Raw genomic sequence first — 16,789 nt, 5'->3', positions numbered from 1 at the left:
GGAGAAACAGTATAAAAGAGGTTGATCTTGTATTAAAGAATGAGATGACAAGTTTTATGAGGGTTGAACTGGTAGCTTTTCTTCCCTACAGAGTGGTGATAGGATTATTATATATTTTGAGGAGAAACGTTATTATTGATGGACAAGGGTTCTAGCTGGTTGCATGAAAACAAAGCTTAGACTAAAAGGAGAGGACGATACATTGTCACAGAAAAAGTTTTTTAAAAATTCTTTTGTATCAGCTGAATTCACTATTTAAAGATTGAGTCATACTATTCTTAAAGACAAGATTTTAAAACTGTTATAAATTAAGCTAGTTACTTAAGAGCGGTGAACATGATCTACCTGGACTTCAGTAAGGTATTCAACAAGGTTCCCCATGGGAGACTGATTAGCAAGGTTAGATCTCGTGGAATACAGGGAGAACTAGCCATTTGGATACAGAACTGGCTCAAAATGTAGACGACAGTGGGTGGTGGAGGGTTGTTTTTCAGACTGGAGGCCTGTGACCAGTGGAGTGCCTCAAGAATCGGTGCTGGGCCCTCTACTTTTTGTCATTTCCATAAATGATTTGGATGCGAGCATAAGAGGTACAGTTAGTAAGTTTGCAGAGGACACCAAAATTGGAGGTGTAGTGGACAGCGAAGAGGGTTACCTCAGATTACAACGGCATCTTGATCAGATGGGCTAATGGACTGAGGAGTGGAAGATGGCGTTTAATTTGGATAAATGCAAGGTACTGCTAGAGGAAGTGGTGGAGGCTAGTATGATTGCAACCTGTATATTAATAGGAAGGGTTTGGAGGGATATGGGCCAGGTGCTGGCAAGTGGTCCTAGATTGGGTTGGGATATTTGGTCGGCCTGGGCGAGTTGGACCAAAGGGTCTGTTTCTGTGCTGTATATCTCTATAACTCTATAATAAATAGGAACAGGAGAAGACCATTCAAGACAGTTGTTGAGAGACAAGTTGAATGAATGGCCAAATGCTTGAAATGTCGAATATAGTGTGGATGAATATGAGGTTATCCAATTTGGTAGCAAAACCAGGAAGGTGCCTTATTATTAAGGCCGATAGATTGGGAAATGGGGAGGTACAAGATGACAGAGGTGTGTTGTACACTCGTTGCTGAAAGTTAACATACAGGAGCAGCAGGCAATGGAGAAGGCAAAGACCAGGTAAACCTCCATAGTGTTATGGACCAGACCATACTCTGTTTAGATATAACAAGAGGATAGCCTTGACCTAAACTTTTATCATATATGAAGGCAAGTGTAAGGTCCTGGGTTCCTGATGTAATTAGATTGGTTATACGACTTGGTTTCAAGCATGACATAGTTAATTATGACCTGACAGCTAAAATGCAAACAAAGTAAAAGAATTGGAGTAACTTAACTAGATTGGAAGACTTAACAGAATAATCAATTATTTAACTACTAAACAACAACTGTTTCAATATCGTAACATTCCATAAGTACACCCTTGGAAAGGCAAATTGAATAAAACAGATTGTTACCAGAAACACACGAGACAGAGAACTCGAGCTTTCAGCTGTAGCAAAATGAGAGATGTAGTAGCTTTCACAGCCCCAACAACTGCTGAACGCTAAACTCAAACCCTGGTTCTGTGGGAGCCTGAATTGATTATTCCATTGTTTTAGAAAAATAAACCAAGGCCTCACCATCTATTAACATCATTGCCTTGGAAAAGACTGCTCAGCACCTCTGTCTCTGCTTTTCTCAAGAAAAGCCAGGACCAAATGCACCTCTTAAAGCTAAAGTATCATCTGTGAGCAGCACAGTAAGATAGCCATGGCTAGCACTATAAGGCCAGCAATGATAGCAATGAGGGCTATCAGTCCCTGCAGTAGGGCTGTGCCCCATGACCGCAGCCTGGAGGCTGCCCAGTCCTAGAAGTCCCAACGGATGTTCTGATCATGCAGGACAGAAGCTGCCTGCCAAATATTTTGGGCCAGGTGTGATGTTTTCACTGGGGTCAGGAATGTCAGTGCAGCAGTCAGCACCAATAAGGGCACATGTGCCCCCTTTCGCAGTGAGCAGGTAGTCCAGGGCCATCCTGTTCTGCAGAACCACAGTTCAGATGGCAACAGCCTCCACATTCAGCTGGGTGAGTGCAGGGGTTGCAAGCTTCAGGAAAGAATCCATCTGATGTTCTCTGAAATCTCTTTGTGAATGCTGTGCCCTCCTGCCTGTAAGAATCTAATGTTTGAATTGACCTTTTTCCCAAGGGGTGTGTTCACTGGATGTTTAAGGGATTAGAACAGTTTATTACTAATAGTTACCGTATCGTGTTGGTTAAGTTCTCCAGTAGTTTTGTTCTAAATTCAGCTTTCCTTTGTTCATGTTTCAACTGCAGTGTTTAAACAAATTCTGTATTTTGCACAGCGAAATAGTTTGACCAGCTGCATCACACCTGGAACACCAGCTTCACATCTGCCTTTAAAAGAAGTAAAAGTTGTGGTCTAGGCCATCTTCTTAAAATATTTTTAGAACATCTGGCCTGCTCCATTACTATTTTTTTTGCTAGTCTAATTTCAGAATCACTTTTTATCCCTCCTCCTTCGCATTTAGTCATCTGCTGCTTCCAAAACAAGCACTGGTGATTTTCTGGCATATCACCAGTTTCTAACCATCTTGTATGCCTTAGTTTTAGATTGGATACACTCCTTCAGTGCTTTTGGAAACCAGAAGTGGTTCATCCTGCTCATAGAATCCTTCATTTTGACTGGAAATCTGTTTTGTTGAGCGTTATGAAATTGTTGCTTAGGTTTCTGCTGTGGCCCGTCCACTGACTTTCCCCTTAGTCCATTTGCCAATCCTGCTTTAGACAAACTCTTTTTCGCCATACCTCTGTAATTTCCCTTATTTAAGTTGAAGGCACTGGTTTGAGACCAGAGGTACTGTCCCTCAACTTGAATTTGAAATTCTACCAAATAATAGCTTTGGTTGTATTACTGTTGAATACTTCATGTGGCTACTGAAACCTCATTAAGACTTGGGAGAGGAGAAGGAGAAAAATGGGAAACCGTGAAGGTATACTTCGAAATATATTTCAGTTTATAACTTTTGGTTTGAAAATGTTGACTTGTGCCTGGACCAAACTGGACAGTAAAATTGGAAGTTGCTAATGATTCAGAACAAGTGATGGATTTTAAACTTCTGAGATTGTTGCCATCCAATTATTGCATTCTTCTGGACCACATTTCCTTTTAAGTGCGAACCGTGTTCTAAACTATTGCACCGGGAGACTGTGCAGTTAATGGAAATAGCAGTTAATAGAAATAGAAGTTGGTTGGCTAAAGTTTCAGAAAATTCATGTTTCTCTTCAGAGTGGGGAAATATCATTGGACTTAATTGGACTTCATCACTGTATTTAACTATCAAATCTGATTTCATTGTTATGCTTTAGGCATGGATAACATTGTAGGTAACAACAGGAGGCAGTGATAATTGAATGATCTTGCCACTATAATGCAACTGACTGTTAGAAATATTCATGGGCTATTCGAAGAAAAACCTGGTGATTTGTATTAAGTTCTCTGTTTGCATTTTGCATGTGTTGCACTATAGTGAATTTGTAGGATCAGAATTGAGCCAATTGAGTCTGCTCCGCGATTCAATAAAATCATGGTTTCTTTGACAATCTACTTTCCTGTGTTTTCCCCTTCCCTTGATTCCCGTACAAACTAAAAAATGGTCATTCTCAACCTGGAATGACTCCGTCTCAACAGCTCTGTGTGGTGTAGAATTCGATGGATTCAGTCACTACCAACTCAGAAGAAATTCTTCCTTATCTGAGACTTAAATGGGTGACCCCTGATTCTGAGATTGTCCTTCAGTCTAAAACACTCCCACAAGCAGAAACGGCCTTTTACATCGACCCTGTGAAGTGGCTTACGAATCCTATATGTTTCATAACCTGTCAATAACCTGACACCTGTCATACTTCTAAATTCCAATCCGTGTAGTCCCTACTGATAAAAATCTGTTCTCATCAGAAAGATCATCCATAATTAGCATCAGTATCTTAAACCTTCTCTGGACTGCCTCCAATGCCAGTATGTTAGCGTTTAGATAATGGAACCAAAACTGTGAGCAGTATTTTGTGTGGACTGACTTGTATTGTTTCAGCAAGACCTCCCTACATTTCTGTTCTATTTGCCTTTACCATCGTCCATTGAACTTGGATGCAAGCATGTTGTGACTTCTGAACATGACTCCTAAACACATCTGTCACTTAGCTTTCAGGAGCCTTTCTCTATTTAAATAAGAATCCCATCCTCTATTCTTCTTGTCAAATGGCATAATGTCATATTTTCCCACAAATGTTTCAATATACCAAGTGTATGCCCAGTTGTTTAACTTGTCTATATCCTTCTGCAGATTCTTTGAGTCATCCTTATCACTTGCTTTCCCATCTATTTTTGTTATCTGCAAACTTGGCTACAGTACATGCACTTTCCTCAATAAAGTCATTAATACAATGTCAATGATTTATGATCCCACCACTGATCTCAGTGGCCCTCCATGACTTGCACATTGACATTATGAAAATGCTCCCCTAATCCCAAATTTGTCTTTTATTGCTTTCATCTAATTTGTTTGTTACCTTCTCAAAGAATTCCAATAAATTTGTCAGACATGTTTCCACTTTGTGAAGCCTTGCTGACTCTGATCTTAGCTATTTATGAATAGTCATCTATTACACCCCTTAGAGCAGACTGTTACATCAATTGTTGGTAAAGTGTTAAGCTAACTGGTCTATTGTTAGCTTGCTTTTTGTCTCCTTAACATTTTTTAAAAAATTAATAATGTTAGGTTGACAGTTTGTGTCCCCTCATATTTAGCAGAGTCGAAGGAATCTTGGAAGAATACTACCAGTGCATACACAGTCTCTTCAAATACTTGCTTTAATATCCGAGGATGCAACTCATCAGGTCCCGAGTAATAGCTATCTTTAGCTCCATTAGTATCCCAAGCACTTGTTGTCCGCCAATGATTGTTATTGTGTATGTTGACACTATTTTTACCGATTGATAATTTAATAATTTTTGAGGCATTTCCTGACTGAATATTATGTAATTTATCTGATTATGAAGCTGAACTTTGGATTGGATGAAATACTTGACAAAGAATTGTAGTGTGAAACATTTTCTCAGGTATTTTCTGGTACGGTTTTGTCTTCGGGATCTTTATTAAATTGTAAACTTCATCTTCTGCCCTCTTGGTGTTCTGTGGTTCCTCAATCTCCTCTTCAAGTGGTCTGATAATTGGACTGTGTTGTTCTTGTCAGTTTCATCAGTTTGCACCTTTTAAATCATTTGGAATTTCTTTTTAGCCCAATAGGAGCTTGTAAGAATTGGATTTGGAATTAGAATATGTATAAAATTAAGCTTGAACATGTGGCTAATGAGTTGGTTTAGGAGGCAGGGCTTTAGATTCCTGAATCGCTGGGTGTGGTTCTGAGTATGTATTCTGCACTTATTGCTCAAGCAATGCTTGATGCTATACTTTGTGCTCCTAGAAATCCTTACCTTGACTTTTCAGTTTCCGAGTCTTAATCTCTGACTCTCGAACACTCCTATGTGCTTTCTCATCATTTCTGTTTGCTGTCTGAAATTTGTTTTAATAAGTTGAGAGATAAGCTTCTCTTGGACAATCTGGAGAGATTTAACCTTTTCCTTTTAATCTGTTTTCCGTTTTGGAAAACAGCACTTTGTTTACTGATGGCCTCTAGGGCATCAAGTTTCTGTTTCAGCTCTGCAATTTCTGTGCTTTGTGATACCATTCTCCATAAAAGGGAGATGGTTAGATTTGCTCTCGTTGGCGTTGATCATTTTCTGGCACTTGAGTGGTGCACATATTATTTGCCATTTGCCGGTCCAAACCTGGATATTGTCCGGGTCATGCTGCAAGTTGGCATGGACTACTTCAATATCTGAGAAATTGCAATGAATATTGTGCAATCTTCAGTAAGAATCCCCATTTATGTGATGGAGGGAATGTTATTAGTGAAGCAGCTGAAGACCGTTAGGACTAAGACACTACCCTGAGAAACTCCTGCAGAGATGTCCTGGAGCTGACATCATGGACTCCCTAACACCATAACCATCTTTTTTTTGTGCGAGGTATGAATCTGACCAACAGTTAATGTCCTTGGCAGGTAATAGATTTCATAGCTAACTTTGGGGCATTGACTCACTACTTCTTGAGCATCATTGGATTTCAACAAAGATTTGATTGAGCAACAGAGATTTTAAGTTCCAAAAATAGTTTATGCCAATGCTGTTATTGCCTCTTGAGCCTCATGTGAAATTTGTAAGTTATTTTGCATAATACATTTGTAAAGCTGTGTGCTTTCTCATTGTCGAGTATTTATGCTTTAAAAAGGACTACTAAAGTTGAAAAGGGCTGTCTTTATTGAACTTACATCATTAGATTTTTAACAACTAAAATTTTGATTGACAAAAGCAATGAGTTAAAAAGACAAATACTGACCTAATATGGCTACTGTGATTTCTTCACCATTGAGCTAAGCTTATGAAACCTCCTTAAACAAGTGTCCATCTTTGTTTATTGAGTTAATTGGGAAAGTCAGATCTGAGTTGCAAGACCTTTTTTAGGTGCTAGTTTTGGCTCAGACTGATTCTTAATGCTGGCCCAGCCAATACAGCTGTACATACCATCAGTGATGAAAAAATGTTGAAGAGCAGATGGCTTGGCAGCAGGCGTTTAACAAATTTAACTGTATTTTGCCACCAGCCATAGGAATCTTAACAGAAACCTGGGTTTTATGCAGGTGCTTTGAATGTCATGAAAGGTGCTTCACTGGAACATCTGAGCCATGTAAAGAAACACTTGACCTGATGACCAAATGTTTGGTAAAAGAGCTCTATTTGGAGGAATGTCTTGAAGGGGCAAAGTAAGGTTTTAGAAGTGAAAGGTGGGCATTTCCGAGCATAAGGCCAATGAAAATACAGGCATTGGTGGAGAAATCAAAATTTGGGATGCTTACAAGAAAATAGGTTATAATCTGCAAAGGAACATTTCTGTAGAGAAATAATTATGCCCAAAGACCTTTTTTTTCTCCCAAGCATTATATCTAATTTGAACACCCTCGATGGAAAAAGTGGAAAAAAATGACTTCAATTTGCTGGCATTTTTCCTCTTTTGTTAAATTTAGATACTGTAGATTACATTGAAGCTGAGTAATCGGTACTAGATAATTTTTATTGCAATTCTAACTTGAAAATAAGAGAAACGGTGGAAATAAGAGTATTTGGATATTTACTTCAATCTTTTCTTTGGGCCATGTGTTCCTGCTACTCTTTCATCATCTTCTTCTATCCATTCTGACTTTGTTGAAAATGTTAAATTTTTTTTTGTTCTCTCCAATCCATGTTTTCCTGGGAGGTGATTTGTACCAAACAATTCCTGATCTTTCGTGACTTTAGCCTTCACTGAACCATTGCCACACCCTCCACCGTCCCACCACCACAATCTCTCCCCTCCTGATACATGTCTGCTTTTGACTTAAATCTGATCTGATGCATATTTATTACTATAATTACATTTGATGTCATTCTCTAAGATCTTGTTATTTTGAAACTTAGATTATTAATCAAAATAAAATAATCTCCTACACCCCACTCTTAACTCACGGACTCTTGTTACATTCTGGATTAGTGGTGCTGGAAGAGCACAGCAGTTCAGGCAGCATCCAAGGAGCTTCGAAATCTATGTTTTGCCTGAAACGTCGATTTCAAAGCTCCTTGGATGCTGCCTGAACTGCTGTGTTCTTCCAGCACCACTAATCCAGAATCTGGTTTCCAGCATCTGCAGTCATTGTTTTTTACCTCGTTGACTCTTGTTACATCTCCACCCCACGTGGTCACTTGAGTCGCCTTGCAAGTTCTTGTTTGAAAGAGTCCTTTTTCAACATCCTTGTGATCTCCTGTCTTAAATCTTGGTGTCTAGTTTTGTTTTGTGACAGAGTTCGGCATGTGCCTGCAATGCAAGTGCTATGCAAATTATTGATGATCCCTATTCATTGCCATTTGAGAATTCAAGTTTATTGGAGGAATTGTGTTACAAACACTTCACAGTTGTCCTGATTAGGCTGTATTGTTTTGTTTAAGCCTTTGAGAACAAATGAAAGCAGAGCATTTGTTTTTACCATGCTACCTGTTCAACAAACATGGTTTGACACCATAAGAACATGAAGCACTTAATCAGATTTTCACTTGTACCTGACTTGCCCTTTCTTGAAAAAGGAACAGTGGTGGGGAGGGGTTCGTTGACTTAATGGTGCTAAATGTCTTCATTCATTTGAGAAATAAATGTCTCATTCTGTGCCTTGTTAATGGTTCCTTCAGAAATCTAAAGAAATGAAGTAAGTTTATCCTTGGGGGGAAAAAAAAATAAGTTTAATAATCTTTTCAAATAATTTTTACTTTTGAACAAGCACTTGTGTCTGAAGCTTTTAATGAAGAAAGACAGCTATCGGTTGTCAAGATGAAGGTAGCAGGACGAAAGCCACCAGGTGCTTGCTCTGGTAAAATTCAACAAGAAAACCAATGTTGAGCTTATTTTGTGAGTTTGAGAACATGGGAGGTTGAATATTAAGTGAGTTGGGCTGTTAACAAGGTGTTTAACAAGCAATAGCCCTCATCACCTGACAACATGATGCTGCCTCACAAGAACTTTACCATGTTGCTTGTGAGAAGCATAGAAGATGGCATATGTTGTTTCTGTTGTCAAAATGGACCTTGCTGCATTTGTCACCTGATGCTGCTTCATATCTTGCTGCAGCTCACATCAGCTCAGACTCCTAGAAGATTCCACCCCAGTTTTTCATTAGATATGACTTTCAATTTTTATTTTCCTCTGGGGAGGGTGCAGCAAAGGCTCACCAGGATGTTGGCTTATATGGAGCATTTTATTTAAGAGGAGAAGTTGGATAAACTTGAATTGTTTAGACTGGAAAAACAAAGGCTGAGGGGTGATTTGATAAAAGTCAACAAAATTATCAGATGCATAGACCGAGTGGATTGTCAAGAGGACCCAGGTTCAGGGTGAGGGGGCGCAAGTTTAGGGGAGAAATGCAGGAAATGTTTTGAGAGGGTGATGGGTGCCTGAAATGCATGACAAGTGTAAGTGATGGAAGCAGGTATGATAGGAATGTTTAAGGTGTATCCTGGTAGACACATGAATGGGAATCAGACAGAGGGATAGAAATCATGTATTGGCAATAAGTAGCGAGTCTAAATAAGGATTAGAATCTGTGCAGACTTGGTCAGCCAAAGGGTCTGTACCTGTGTTTTGTTGAGTTGTATAAAATCAGATTTTCTTTTTCTACATCTAAAGGTGAGAGTGCGAATATTGAATTGAAGTCCATGAGCATACAAGATGGCTGTGAACAACAGTGGGAAAATAATTTGGTGTGAGAAGTTTTGAATCAATGTGCAGTTGATATCTTCAAATATGCAGGGAGCTTTTTTTAAAATCCTTTCTGAAGAGTATTTGATTTCAATCCAATTGATTTGTTTTTTAATGGCTGCTTTGGAATGTTGTGTGCTCCAGGCTTCATATTTTCCAAAGGAACTATTTGTTGGAGACTGTTCAGAGAAGGCCATTAGGATAATTAAGTCCTTGAGATTCCTGCAACAAGGCTTGCTTATATTTTATCTGACACATGTGATTTAGATTGCATCATCTTAATAGGGACAGATAAAACTTTCTTGAAGAGCATTATTTAGGTTGGATTTGGAACAGGGCAAGTAGATAGTTGATATAATTATGTTTACAATAGTAAAGCAACAGATGAAGATTGCTTTTGAAATAACATTCCTTTAAAGGTATTCTAGAGTTTTCTAAATTTTATCTTCTTTATTTTCTTTTTTATCTTTTGGGATGATGGGGTCAGAAGAAATTAGGCAGAAGTTAGAGTTAGCTTAAAAAAAGCTGGATAAGTTGTATGTACTTCCTGATCATAGTTAATGTGTCAAATGGCTACTGCATGTTTCATTTAAGTTTTATGGTACTGCTGCTTTTCAGCTCTTCACTGTTCCTGTTAAATAGAAAATATAGCAGAGTTAACCAAAACTCTGAACTACTTGTGTGTTTCAGGTTTGGCACGGTGGCTGAATGGTTAGCACTGCTGTCTCACTGCATTGGGGACCCAGGTTCAATTCCAGCCAGTTTGTATGGAGTTTGCATGTTCTCCCCGTGTCTGTGTACGTTATCTCTGGGTGCTCTAGTTTTCTCCCATGGTCCAAAGATATGCAGACTAGGTGGTTTGGCCATGTTAGATTGCCCATTGTGCGCAGGGGTATGTTGGTTTGGGAAATGATTAGCTATGGGAAATGCTGGTTTACACGGATAGGGTGAGGGTGAGGGTCTGTGTGGACTCCAAGGCAAATGCCCTGCTTCAGCACTGTCTGGATTCTGTCATTTGCCTTGCTTTCATTTATCTTTTAGCACTTTATAAATAGAATTTGATTTTATTCCCAAGTGTAGGAATATAAGCGCAGAGAAAAAGATGCAAAGTCGCTATTCTCTGGCGCTTCAAAAGCTGCCTTCAGGTATGATTTGATGATTATTGAGAATCTTTGTGTGGCAAGGAAATTACTTGTAAGAATGCAATCATACTTGGATTAAACAGCATATAAAACGTCTATACATCTTTAAAGATGCTCTAATATTTTGTAAATAGTAACATCTCTGGCATTTGGTGTTAGCTGCCTGTTTTAGCTCTCGGACCAGGAGTGTTCTGAATAGTGTGACTCTTAGTGGGACTATACAGACATTTTAAAACATGACACAAGATGCTTGACTATAAATACATTTGGGTTCATGTTGAAAATAATCAGTCACTTGTTAGGTTAGCAACGTGAGTTCATAGCAGAATCAAATAAATTATTGTTATTTTCTAAAGATGTCAGTGCTCAAAATGAGACAAGTGAAATTCTGACACCATCAGTTTTCTGTATCAATGCAATTGTGTGTGTAAACCTGGACATTTGATGAATTGAAAGATTGTATTCTTGAACTGTGGGAAATTCAAATTCTACTTCTTTGGAATACTGATCTTTTTCTCCCCAAAAATGATTTTAGGATTCAAATATTTTATTCAGAATAGTATATATATTTTAGGAATCCTATTTATTTTAGGATTCAGGAATGTGCTTTTACAAACTCTTTTTGTATGCTGAACAATCCACAGACTCCAAACTGGGAGGGACTTAGCACATTGATTTTTGTTTTATGTTGCCAACAACTGGATACATTATTCAATTATTTCGACTCCAATAGCTTGAAGACATCCACACCTCTTACGGTGCAGGAGATTGTATTCATGTAAGACCAGCATTGTAGGTCTGCTGAGAATATCTCCTTGAGAAAGAGAATCGGTAGTCAGTTGACATGCCTACCGGGTATTTGCAAATGACTGAAGAACAGCCATTGAGGCACAGACCTTCCAAAATGCAAAAAAGAGGTGCATACATTCAGTGAATCGGGATAAGGAAAATTTTAATGAGCCTCCAGTGTTGTGTTTTTCTGTTGTTCTTGACTGTAGATGCATTAAAGTGAGACTTGGATCTGTATGTTTGCTTGGCAGCTAACTAAACTAAACTAGCTCTGAAGCACAAAAATCAAAGACCTGTGGGTGCTGGGAATCAGAAATATAAACTGAAATTGCTGGAAAAGTTCAACAGGTTTAGCAGCATCTGTAGGCAGAAAGCAGAGTTAAAGCTTTGGGTCCAGTGACCTTTCTTGACAGATGATGCTAGATCTGCTCAGTTTTTCCAGTAGTTTCTGTTTGTGTTTGTTTGTGTAGCTTGATAACAAGCAACTCTTAGCAACTCCACTTGTGAGCTCTTGTGTTTCCTTGTTTATCACCAATCCAACACGAATGGATGTTCCTTCAATTGTAAACAGACTGAGCTTGGGATTTCCCTCCCTGCATTCTTAATATGAACATTACCAAATTGGGGGTGAGGTGGGGGGGAATTAAGTGTCTTGAGATGCTTTTATCAAGTTAAAGGCACCCTAACAAGAAGTTACTGCTTGGAGTGTCTCTGGAAAGATTGGCTAACATATGAGGGAGAACAGGTAACATGCTGTAAACTGTTGGATTTCAATAGTCACAGTTAGAACTATATCATATTATTAGTTTCACCTTTGATGTCCTTTTCCCCTTCAAGAATTTTAGTGGTGCTTGTTGTGATGCTGACCCATCAGCCTTAAGGTGTGCCCTGTGGTTCCTGATCTCCTTGTGCCTTGACCTTGCTCACTAGCTTTTCTGTCTATTTTGTGGCATGTTGATTTAGTGGTTTATTAGTGTAAGCTGTTTATTCATATTCTAATGTTTGACATAGCCAGAAGGTAGGGAAGCCATAGGGAGGTGGAAAGTAGTACATACAAAGGAGAACAGTGTATGACAAGTAAGGTGATGAAAGCAAAAGTCGACCTTTGTTTGATAATTAGTGCACTTGGTGCATTGTAAAATTAGTGTTTCATATTCAGCCAAGAGCTCATACAAGTGATACCATTTTTAAATATCTTGTCAAAGACCCTGATGTCCTCAGGATGTTGGAGATGGGTTAATTATTTTCAGAAGTTAAAACTCAATGTGACACTAGACTGTTTTTCTAGACTGGTTGGTACATGTCTTTCTAAAGTCTCAATTATCCTTTGTGAGCATGTCTGATAACTCTCTATCTCTCTGTCCGTCTGTCCATAATGCTACTATTTGAAGTTGTATCTAGAATATGGCTATGAGAATTTTGTCCAATGTTATAAGCTGCTCTTTATAAATCTGTTTCAGGTTGGGAAAGAGACAGTACAGACAACTGAAGATCAGGTCATGAAGAGAGATATGCCACCAGCCTTCATTAAGTGAGTGTTGAGTTACATACAAAAATAGACTTGTAATGAATTTCACTTGTACTGATCCTGATTTCACTCATCCTGATTTCACTTGTACTTAGCAATGTTCTTATTAATGCTTCTGTAATGGTTAGAATTCTGGTGAATTCATTTCATATACTGGGCAAAGGTTTTTCAACGTGTAATTTGTATTCAGGTTCATTTTCTTCCTAGCAACTCACTGCCCAAATTACCATTAACACCTTTGATGTTGTGCAGTTTTGTATGGCGAGCTGAATAGCTTGGCCTGATTCACTGTTTTGCCAACAACTGTTCACATTTATTTGTAGGTATGCTGAGCAATATATAGAACTGTATTTATGTTCACTCACTTATTTGCTGAAAGATGACCTGTTTTGTCCAAGCTTAAGTCTTGCCTTCAATCAGACAACTCTCAAGAATGCCAATTCAAGATAATCCAAGATAGAGGACAGGAAAACTTATAGCAATAAGAGCTGCTCCTTTTTTGGAATATTTCTGGTATTAAAGCTGATCTCCTCAAATTCCAGGCACAGTGATTGCTGTTTTCTAAGCTGTTGCATTGTTTTTGAACTTTGGGGGGAGAAAAGATGAAAACAATAGCACTTTCAAAAAGAGGAAGAGAGACCAAGGCAGAGACCACATGGTCTGTGTGTGTGTGTGTGTGTGTGTGTGTGTGAGAGAGAGAGAAAGAGACAGAGAAACCTACACTGCTGTCTGACACAGCAGTGAATCTGCGCAGCTATTGACTTTGCTGTTTGAATTTGAGTATTTCTGGACATGGGAATACCTTGAAGAAAAATGAGCAATAGCAAAATTCACAGCTGACCTTGAAACCTGTGTAGGAGAGCTCACAGCACAGGAGCAGATAATTGCATGGCTTTTAAATGTGTAACCTTTTCTGAATAGTGAGTAGAGTGTGTTCTTTTTGGTTATGTTTTATTGATTTGAAATTTAAAAATATAAAGCATAACTTTAACTTCCCCAACATTGACTGGAAATGCTATAACTCTAGTACGTCGGATGGATCAGTTTTTGTCCAATGTGTACAGGAGGATTTCCTGACACAGGATGTTGAAGGACTGACAAGAGGGGAGGCCACATTGGATCTGGTAGCTTGGTAATGAACCAGGCCAGGTGTTTGATTTAGTTGTAGGTGAGCACTTTGGAGAGTGACCATCGTTCAGTTACGTTTAGTTTAGCGATGGAAAGGGATAGGTACGTGCTACAGGTCAAGAGTTATCGATGTTAAGGGCAATTATAATGCGATTAGGCAAGAATTAGGATGCATAGAATGGGGTAGCAAAATGCAGGGGATGCAGACAATGGAAATGTGGAGCTGGTTAAAGGAACAGATATTGTGCATCCTTGATAGGTATGTCCCTGTCAGGCAGGGAGGAAATGATAAGGTAAGGGAACTGTGGCTTACTACAGAAATTGCATCTCTTGTTAAGCAGAAGAAGGAGGTTTATGTGTTGATGAGGTGATGGAGAGTTACAGATCAGCTAGGAAGGATTTAAAGAGATTTAAGAAGAGCAAAGAGAGGACACGAGCAGTCTTTAGCAAATAGAATAAAGGAGAACCCTAAAGCTTTCTATAGGTATGTGAGCAATAAAAGAATGATTTAGGGTAGAAATAGGGCCAAAGACAGAAATGGGAAGTTGAGTGGACCCTGTGGAGATTGGAGAGGTGCTAAATGAACATTTCTCATTGGTTTTCACTCAGGAAAAGGAGAATATTGTAGAGGAGGAGAATGAGGTACGAGATATTAAATTAGAAAGAATCGAGGTTAGTTATGAACAGATGTTATGAATCATATAAGGAGTGAAAGTAGACAAGTCCTCTGGGTTGATTGGGATTTATCCGAGGATTCTCTGGAAAGCTAGAGAGGAGATTACAGAGCCTTTGGCTTTGCTATTTGAGTCGTCATTGTCTACAGGTTTAGTACCAGGTCTGGAGGATTGCAAATGTTGTGCTCGTGTACAAGAACGACAGTAGAGATGACCCAGGTAATTATAGACCCGTAAGTCTGTCTTCTGTTGTAGTAAAGGTTTTGGAAAGGTTTGTGAGATAAGATTTATAATCATCTAGCAAGCAACAGTTTGATTTCAGATAGTCAACATGGTTTCGGCAAGGGCAGGTCATGTCACACAAACCTCATTGAGTTTTTCGAGAAGGTGACCAAGCATGTAGATGAGGGTAGGGCAGTTGATATGGTATACGTGGACGTCAGTAAAGCCTTTGGTAAGGTTCCACATGGTAGGCTGTTGGAGAAAATGCAGAGACATGGGATTGAGGGTGATTTAGCAGTTTGGATTAGAAATTGGCTTTCTGAAAGAAGGCAGCAAGTGGTGGTTGTTGGAAAATATTCAGCTTGGAGTCCGGTTACTAGTGGTGTGCCACAAGGATCTGTCTTGGGACCACTGACGTTTGTCATTTTTATAAATGACTCAAACACAGGCATAGGTGAAAGGATTAGTAAATTTGCAGATGACACTAAAGTCGGTGGAGTAGTGAACAGTTTTGGAAGAATGTACAGGTTGCAGGGGGACTTGGATAAATTGCAGAATTGGGCTGAGAGGTGGCAAATGGAGTTCAATGCAGATAAACGTGAGGTGATTCACTTTGGGAAGAATAACAGGAACGCAGAATACTGGATCAATAAAAAGATTCTTGGTAGTGCAGATGTGCAGAGAGATCTTGGAGCCCATTTATATACATCCCTAAAAATTGCCACCCAGGTTGATAGTGCTGTAAAGAAGGCATACGATGTGTTAGGTTTCATTGGTAGAGGGATTGAGTTCCGGAGCCGCAATATCATTCTGCAACTATACAAAATGCTAGTGTGGCCACACTTGGAATATTATGTACACTTCTGGTCACCTTATTTCGGGAAGGATGTGGCAGCATTGGAAAAGATGCAGAGGAGGTTTACCACTATGTTGCCTGGTCTGGAGGGAAGCTCTTACCTCAGTCTCTCACCTTCCCTCGTTTGTTCTCATTGGAAAGAAGAAGGCTAAACGGAGATTTGTTAGAGACACACAAGATGATCAGAGGATTAGCTAGGGGAGACGGTGAAAGTCTTTTTGTCATGATGTCCGCTTGTACGAGGGGCATAACTACAAATTAAGGGGAGATAGATTTAAGACAGATGTCAGAGGTAGGGTCTTCACTCAGTGATAAGGGCATGGAATGCCCTACCTGCCAATGTGGTTAGCACAGTCACGTTAGGGAGATTTAAACAATCTTTGGATAAGCACATGGATGATGATGGGCTCGTGTAGGGGGGCGAGCTGAGAGTAGTTCACAGGTTGGCGCAACATCGAGGGCTGAAGGGCCTGTTCTGCGCTGTATTGTTCTCTGTTCTAAGTCCTACGAACCTATCCCAATAGTCACTGTGTCAGAGGTCAGATCAGTTTTCTTTCGTGTGAATCCAAGGAAAGCCCAGTGGCCCTAACTTCAGTGGTCACGAAGTGGTTTGAAAGGCTGATAATAGCATTAATCAACTCCAGCCTCCCACTACTCTTGACCCACTCCAATTTGCCTATCTGACCAACAGATCCACTTGCCCTTCTCTCCTCCCTCAAGCGCCTTGACACCAAGAACAGCCATGTAAGAATCCTACTCATTGACTACAGTTCAGCCTTCAACACGATTATCCCCTCGAGACTGATTTATTAAACATAGTGATCTCAGACTAAGCCCCACTCTTTGCAACTGGATCCTCAGTTTCCTGACCCACAGGCCACAATCAGTGAAGATTGGGAACAATATTTCATCCTCACTAACACTCAGCACTGGAGCCCCCCCAGGGATGCGTACTCAGCCCCTACTGTACTGATTATATACCCATGACTGCATC

The 16,789-nt window shown here is 39.5% G+C and overlaps 1 protein-coding gene across 2 annotated transcripts in view; it reads left to right on the top strand.

Moving 5' to 3' along the window:
* LOC140484676 (vinculin) overlaps positions 1-16,789 on the top strand; it is a 117,198-nt gene that overhangs the window by 39,908 nt on the left and 60,501 nt on the right. For both annotated transcript variants that reach the window (XM_072583269.1, XM_072583268.1), the window contains exon 2: positions 12,848-12,918. In XM_072583269.1, the coding sequence (XP_072439370.1) occupies positions 12,848-12,918 (71 nt within the window). The remainder of the gene's footprint in view (positions 1-12,847; positions 12,919-16,789) is intronic.

This window comes from Chiloscyllium punctatum, chromosome 13, assembly GCF_047496795.1.
Source record: "Chiloscyllium punctatum isolate Juve2018m chromosome 13, sChiPun1.3, whole genome shotgun sequence".
NCBI lineage: Eukaryota > Metazoa > Chordata > Chondrichthyes > Orectolobiformes > Hemiscylliidae > Chiloscyllium > Chiloscyllium punctatum.
This window is presented reverse-complemented; position numbering and strand designations above follow the sequence as displayed.